The sequence below is a fragment of the Pistacia vera genome, unplaced genomic scaffold, assembly GCF_008641045.1.
Source record: "Pistacia vera cultivar Batoury unplaced genomic scaffold, PisVer_v2 Contig350, whole genome shotgun sequence".
NCBI classification, from domain to species: Eukaryota; Viridiplantae; Streptophyta; class Magnoliopsida; order Sapindales; family Anacardiaceae; genus Pistacia; species Pistacia vera.
The window spans coordinates 285,011-292,932 of NW_022196169.1; the positions used below are offsets into that span (position 1 = coordinate 285,011).

Here is a 7,922-nt window from a genome sequence, read left to right on the forward strand (position 1 = left end):
CAATTAATTAATTAAATGCTAACCAAGAAAATTTAAAGAAGTTGGTGAAGCCCATTACATAAAATACAAAAAATAAAAATAAAAATAAAAACAGCTGTTTCTCTCTTCCACAAGACCAATCTAGAGAGAGACAACACAACTCAACACTTTCACATTCCTTCATTTGAGTTTGAGTTTGAGTTTTGTTGTTGCAAGTAGTGAAGTTGTAACTCCTGTCATGTTTGTTTGTTTGCATTTGAAGAGGTTGAGTAAAATTTTTGTAGTTAATTTAATTTAAGTGGAGTCAAATTTAAGACAAGACAAAGTTAACACAACAACAACTTGAAGAACAGAAACCAAGGCAAAAGTTGTCTCCTTTTATTACTCTCGTTGTTGGATCAAGTCTCGTGTTCTTGATCTAAGTCTCAAAATTGTGTCTTTATGAATCTTTGTTGCTGAAGATGGAGCAGCAGCACAGGCAATCTTCCAGTATTCTTAGAGGGTATAGAATTCAAGCTCCATTGGTAAGCTTCTTCCATGGCCTTTTTGCTTCTCTTTTGGTTGTTCTCGTTGTTAGTTTTGTGAATTTCATGAGATTTTTGAGGTTCCTAGTTGCTTAGTTTTTTGTTAAATGTAAAGTCTTTGTGGGAATTTGGGGGTCTTGGATATTGTTAGGAGATTAAGTAATGGTTGGTTTTTTTACATTTTGGTTTTGTTTTGTTGGGTTTTTGGTTTTATGAATTTTTGGAGAAAACCCATATGGGAAATGATAGTCAGGTGTGAATTGGAGTGTGGATGAGAAATTTAGGATGGGAATATGTTGGTTTTGATTTTTATTATCATTTTTTTGGTGGGTTTTTAGTTTAATGCAAAAAATTTGGGTCAAATGAGCTACCTTTTGGGGAGAATTTGGAATTTGTTTTAAGAAAAATGGTAGACATACATTAAATTCTGTTGTTGAATGCACAAGTAGTGCCAAGTGGTTCTCATTTTTGCATCTGAAGTGCTGCATTATCTTAGTGTACCCTTTAAAGTTAGGATTTTTTGTATATATAGATTATGCTCTAGTTGCTCTTCTGAATTGGGATTTCGATTTATTTTGTTTGTTTTCTAGTTTTCCTCATCATAGAACCATAGTTCATGCTTCAGGTTTTCAGTTTGAATTTTGGAGTATATTCAGGAGCATGGTTTGAATCTCAAGTCACCTTGCTCTCAAATCAGAACCTTTTTCTTCTGACTTTTTGAATGAAAGTCTTAAAGGATTCCACCCCTTTCCCTGGCTATTTGAATGTTTGGTAGATCAATTCTATATTAGAAAAAGGAAGAATGCATGAGGTATGCATTCTGTTCTAGAATAGGAGTCTTAACACCGGTACTTAATGGATGCAAAGTGACGGCAAAAGAGTGTTCGGTGTCTGGATATCATATATACATAGATATATGTTTGTGTTTGTGTGTGTGTGTGTGGCTTATAACTGAATCTGCTAACTTCTCCATCCATCTGGAAAAATACTGTAGATCTTGATATTGTGTGTGATACTCATAGAACAATAGTGATGATTGGGATCTTTGCTTAAGGAGCATATACACAACAGTTTATACATTTAAAATGGCGATGAGCCTTTCATTTATGTTTCTAGCTCACTTTCGTGTAATTACTTGGGTGTATTGTTCTTGTTACTTTTTGTCTAACATGGATAATATTGCAGGTTGATTCTGTATCATGCTATTGCAAAGTAGATTCTGGACTAAAAACTGTTGCTGAAGCAAGGAAATTTGTCCCGGGATCAAAACTTTGTATCCAGCCTGATATCAATCCCAATGCACACAAAAGCAAAAGCTCACGTAGGGAGAGGAGCAGAATCCAGCCACCACTCCTCCCTGGTCTTCCTGATGATCTTGCTATTGCATGTTTGATTCGAGTTCCTCGTGCTGAACATCGAAAACTTCGTTTGGTTTGTAAGAGATGGTCTCGCCTCCTAAACGGAAACTTTTTTTATTCTCTTAGAAAAAGCCTGGGAATGGCTGAAGAGTGGGTTTATGTTTTCAAGCGAGATCGTGATGGAAAGATCTCATGGAATGCTTTTGATCCTGTCTATCAGCTCTGGCAACCACTTCCACCGGTTCCGAAAGAATATTCTGAGGCCCTAGGTTTTGGCTGTGCTGTTCTTAGTGGTTGTCACCTGTACTTATTCGGAGGAAAGGATCCACTGAGGGGTTCTATGCGACGGGTCATCTTCTACAGTGCACGGACAAATAAATGGCATAGGGCACCTGATATGCTTCGGAAACGTCATTTCTTTGGTTCTTGTGTTATAAATAACTGCCTATATGTGGCTGGTGGGGAATGTGAAGGAACCCAAAGAACTCTCCGCTCTGCTGAAGTTTATGATCCCAACAAGAACCGTTGGAGCTTTATTTCGGATATGAGCACAGCCATGGTGCCCTTTATAGGGGTTGTATATGATGGAAAGTGGTTTCTAAAAGGTCTTGGGTCCCACCGTGAAGTCATGAGTGAAGCCTATGATCCTGAAACAAATGCCTGGACTCCAATCAGTGCCGGTATGGTTGCAGGTTGGCGTAACCCGAGCATCTCCTTAAATGGACGGCTTTATGCTTTGGATTGCCGGGATGGGTGCAAGCTTAGGGTTTACGATGGAGCTACAGACACATGGAGCAGATTTATAGATAGCAAGATTCATATGGGGAGCTCACGCGCATTGGAGGCTGCTGCAATTGTTCCCTTGAATGGGAAGCTTTGCATCATCCGCAACAACATGAGCATTAGTCTGGTTGATGTTTCTAGTCCTGACAAACAGGTTGAGACTAACCCTCACCTGTGGGAAAATATTTCTGGGAAAACTGGTCATTTAAGGGCTCTTGTCACAAATTTATTGTCTAGCATAGCCGGCCGAAGTGGTCCTAAAAGTCATATTGTTCACTGTCAGGTGCTTCAAGCCTGAGGATCAGGATTGCTTTTGCTCATGCTTCCCATACCATTCTTGCATTTCCATCACTTTGTCGTGATAGGTTTACATTTGCAGTTTCACCTATTCGGGAATCTGCATATGCTCTCTTTACCGCACTGTTCTTACAGTTTTGTGGAGATTGAACCTTGGGAGGGATTTCGAGTTACTCTTGACAAGTTGTTTTATCATATTGAGGCTTGAGAACGCAATGAATGAGTACTCTTGTGCATGTTTCCGAGAAGCTGACAAGAACATATACAGTGAAATTCTCATCCACATTTCAGTCGAGGCCACTATGGTGACCAGCGACACATTTCATGTCATCAACCTGTATTTACAAGGCAAGGTGGATTCACTGTTGATTTCGGTAATAGAATTATAAGGCCATTCCTTTACATTCATGAAGAGAGAGCAGATACTTGTAAATGTCTGTTAATTTGGTTTAGGGTTGAGTCTGTCTTTTGTTTCTGTGGGATCTTATCTTAGTTGTATGTAGTCTTTGAGATGCTTTATGAATGTACATGGGATTATTTAAGATGATTCAAATATATACTTAGATTACATCTTAGTGGCTATATGAAATTGTTACTTCTTTGTTTGTTCCTTAAGTTGTTTCTATTGAGCTGCATTTTTGCTATTCTTTTAAGCCTTTCTGGAAACTATTGCAATTCATGAACTGAAATGATAACTATTATGATTCAATATCAATAGATTTGCCATTTTTCATTGCAGATATACAAGGTTTGACGCTCAAACTCCTCGTGCGATCATCTCCTGATAGCGTTTGAAAGACTCCTCTCTCTGAATCCTCAACTGATTCTTGAAGTTCCTAATGAAAGCATCAGCTTGAGTATTGATGTCTCCCTTCTCATCATCCTCCACAATCAACCCTCTTGTCCTCCTCTCTCCTCTCTTCATATCTCCCTTCTTGATAGTGTCATTCATCTCATGGCGACGATGCATTGAAACCTCTCCTCGGCGCTCCATATAAATGCTCGATTGATTAAGTCAAGTTTCCAGCTTTCAGAAAATGAATGTAATTGAGATATGTCGTCGTGATGATAACAAAACATCACAACCCTGAATTTATACCTTTGTTCTAAACTTAGAAGCATGAGTTTGGTGTGACTAAAAGCAGAAGAAACAGCAGAAAGAGGCCATTGGAGTGATAAGATTTGCTTGCTTATATTATAAGCTGAGAAGCAACATTGTGATAGTGAAAGCTTAAAAGAAATGCCAACAGAATGCCTTACTTTATAATGAAAAGCAACTTTTCTTTCTTTATAAGGCATTGTGTGTCATTCTTTATTCATAATTTCTTAAATTATGGATGAAATATTTTGATTCCGACGCGTCGATAAGGACACTTCCACCGAATTATTATTACTAAATTTTAGCTTCAAATCAGAATGGCCTTTTCTTTTTCCATTGTAGTGATGAACAACTTCAAGATGCTTTCATAGTTATAATTTGTTTGAACTCGTATCTAATAACTAGTTGGTCATAATATATAAAGCATGGAGGCACGAAGAATCAAAGAAGAATTTCTTTAAAAAAAAAAAATCCTGAATATTTTAGGGAAAAATTGTCATTATCATGTACAGATCTAGTCAAATTGTTCAATGGTGAAAACTAAGAACAGGATTGACAGTTTATAAAACTAGAGGGGACTAATGGTGATAAAAGTTACAGTGGTCTAGAAAAATTCACTCGTGTTTTCATTACACTTTGCGAGTTTGCCCTATATTTGGACATGAGGAGCTTATTAGAAAGTTTAATACTAGAATTATAATTTCACCTATTAATTCAAGTTTTTTTTTTTTTTAAGTGATTATTTAATTTTAACAATTAAAAAAAAAAAAAAAGAAAGAAAAAAATTCTTATATAAAACTATCCATAAAATGCAATTTTAGGGCATATGGAATATACTCGTCCTATGATTAATAAATACAAAAATGAACTCTAAAATCACCTTAGGTTTGATAGTTGGTCACATTGTGCATTTTTGACACATTTACTAACAATTAGTCAAAAATTGTACGGAAAGAATTATACAATTAAACCTTTAACCCTTCAACTGCTAGTTTATCCATAATCCAGTGGGTAAAAAGAAAAAAAAAATTCCTCTTTTATTTTTTTTAATTGATTTCTAGTAGGGATCTCAATCAAGCCAAGCTGCTCGTGAGCGGCTCGAGCTCAGCTCGACTACAGTGTCAAGCTGAGTTTAAGCTCTCCAAATTTCGGCTTGAAAAACTTGATTTGAAAAATAGAGAATTAGAGAATTTTTTTTTTTTTTTTTTTTTTTTTTGTGAGATCAAGCTCGAATTTTCAAGCTCATCAAGCTTGAACTGGAATTTTCAAGCTCACCAAGTTTGAGCTTGACACTGTAACAACCGAGTCGAGCTCAATTAGCCTAAAACTCAGCTCGGCTTGGCTTGTTTACAACCCTAATTTCTAGGCATCAATATATATTCTCCACTAGTTTTTCTCTTGTTTTGATGGTTATATATTCAAACAAAGCCTTTGCAGTATGACATTATTAAAGATACCATCGTAGTTTTAACAAAAGAGATCAGTTTAATCATCAATTTTTGCTAAATTCTTATCTATTAAATTAATGTAATTTAATGGGTTTACAAGAGAGGTAATTACGTATGTTTGACACCAACTCCAAAATTTTTCAGCCATTGCATCGCTACAAATTAAACACTAAGAAAAATTATCAACTCAATAAGTTTTATAACTCGCTCACCAAATCTTTGTACCATCGAGGTTTACCAAAAAAGAAAAAAACAATCAAAAGAACACAATATCAATATAAATTCCCTTATCTATATGCTTGATTATATTTTCAAATAAAGCCTGTGCATGAAAACATAAAGATAGTAATTCAAGTTTTAAAAAAGGAGATTGATCTAATCATACATAACCCTCTTATTCAATCAAGCTCAAAGATAGAAGCAAATCCCTCACCAAATTTCTTGTACAGTCGAAGGTTTACCCAAAAATAAAAAATAAAAAAATGTCACATTAAACATAAGATTTATTATGAAACAATATATATCACTGAAATTTCAATATATAATACATGATGCATGGTTGGATCTATATATAGTTCAAACTCCTCTAGCAATCATCTCCTGATAGCGTTTGAAAGATTCTTCTCTCTGAATCCTCAACTGCTTTCTGAAGTTTTTAATGAAAGCATCTGCTTGTGAATTTATATCTCCCTTCTCTTTATGATCATCTTCATCCCTCATGATCTTCCTTTCCCTTCTCTTTGTGATATTATTCTTCATCTCCCCACCACCCTCACCAAAAACCTGTCTGTAACTCTCCATGAAACCACCTTCTTAATTCGCTCAAGAATTACTAAAAATAATATCTGATCTTCTATGATTTGTTGTAGCAAAAAATATCAGAACCCTGAATTTATAGGGGAGTTTTTGAAGCTTAGAAGCATGAGTTTAACATGCATAAAAGCAAAGGAATTTGCTAAGAAATTTCTTAGTGAACGTAATGAAGCTTACAAGAAATGATATAATAATATTATATTAATAGTTTTTGTTGGCAAGTTTGTGGTTGAAAGTGAAGTAAAAATTCTCTTTCTTTTTTAGGGTTTCTTATTGCTTGTGTTTCAGGAAGAATTTGCTTTAATTGATGTAAAATATTTGTTCGGCTTTCACGTGGGTCAAAATAAGGTTTTTTTTTTTTTTAATTTTATGGATAGTAATCTCATTGATGCATCTAAAAGAAACTTCTTCATTGGATTGATTGTTATTCAACAATAATGGTAGGTTGGTTAGCTCGCATAGAGGTAGACATAACCTATTTTGCTTGACTAATGACAAACTGTCACATCGAAAGTTGTAAAATTGAATTGTGAACCTAGTATTATTCGTTATTCAATACCATTACAAATTAGGTCTTTCCATTGTATAATCTATAGTTACGATATCAATATTTTTTTTTTTTTTTTTAGTTTATAATTGATTTTGTAAGATTATAATATGATGGGTTTATAACAAAATAAATAAATAAAACATTGAAATAGATTAGCTTTTATGACTTACTTGTAACCAAAAAAAAAATTGGCTTGTAATAGTGAATAGTGACCGATATCATTGCTTCAAATGTTGACTCTATTAATATTTAGTAAGAATTAATAATGAATTAACATTCAAAGATAACATATAAAAACGATATGGTTGTCTTCGAGGTGCTGTAGAAGAATCTATATATTTATAAGCTCGTTTTGTTTAGTATTTCCTTATAACATATTGCAATACAATTTGTCACATCAACACGAGTTAAACATATTTATTTTTTATTGGCTAATTTTATTCCATATCATATTGTGTGAATTTTTTTTTTGGATACATGGAATTCTCTGTTTTAAACAATGAGAGATATAAGAAATTTTTTAATAAGGTGTCAAATCGACAATTTTATAACCTAATTTTCAGATACCATAAAAAGGATATTCGTATAATTTTATTTTATTTTTAAGGAAAAAGTAGTTTCATGTTCTCTCTATATTGGTTTTTTTTTAACTCTGAAGTCTAAAACTATGAAACGTAGGCTTTTGATATTAAAATTATTGAGAATATAAGTTGGATATCTAGTTAATATATTTTTATTCATAAAATTTGTCTTCAAATCATGATATAGACATGTTAGCTTTTCACATGGATGTTCAAACTTAGCCACCAAAAAAAAAAAAAAAAAGTTAAAATATCCGATTCCTAACATTATAAACAAGCTTGAGAGTTCATCGATTACTCCGTCTAAAAAGAAATCAAACAATATAATAATTATCACCGCATGAGATTTAACTTCTTATATTAATACTTCGTGTACGTTCAGTATTCTATTTAATTTTTTTAGTCAGATTTTTAAAATACGCGTTTGACACATTATTCAGGTAGTGCTACAGTATTCTATTTAAATCTTGACTAATCTAATTTAGGCGGT

The 7,922-nt window shown here is 33.8% G+C and overlaps 1 protein-coding gene across 2 annotated transcripts; it reads left to right on the forward strand.

Moving 5' to 3' along the window:
* The first annotated feature begins 89 nt into the window (after window positions 1-89).
* Window positions 90-4,306, forward strand: LOC116139416 (F-box/kelch-repeat protein At1g55270). 2 transcript variants are annotated; one of them, XR_004129448.1, is made up of 3 exons: window positions 90-503; window positions 1,689-3,315; window positions 3,681-4,306. XR_004129448.1 is itself a non-coding variant. In XM_031425093.1 (2 exons), exons 1-2 carry the CDS (start codon window positions 441-443, stop codon window positions 2,940-2,942), a joined length of 1,317 nt encoding a protein of 438 aa, XP_031280953.1. In that variant the 5' UTR covers window positions 90-440; the 3' UTR covers window positions 2,943-3,509. The 2 variants fall into 2 exon arrangements, 1 of the variants encoding a protein (XP_031280953.1); XM_031425093.1 differs by lacking the exon at window positions 3,681-4,306 and having other exon boundaries at window positions 1,689-3,509.
* The last annotated feature ends 3,616 nt before the right edge of the window (window positions 4,307-7,922 follow it).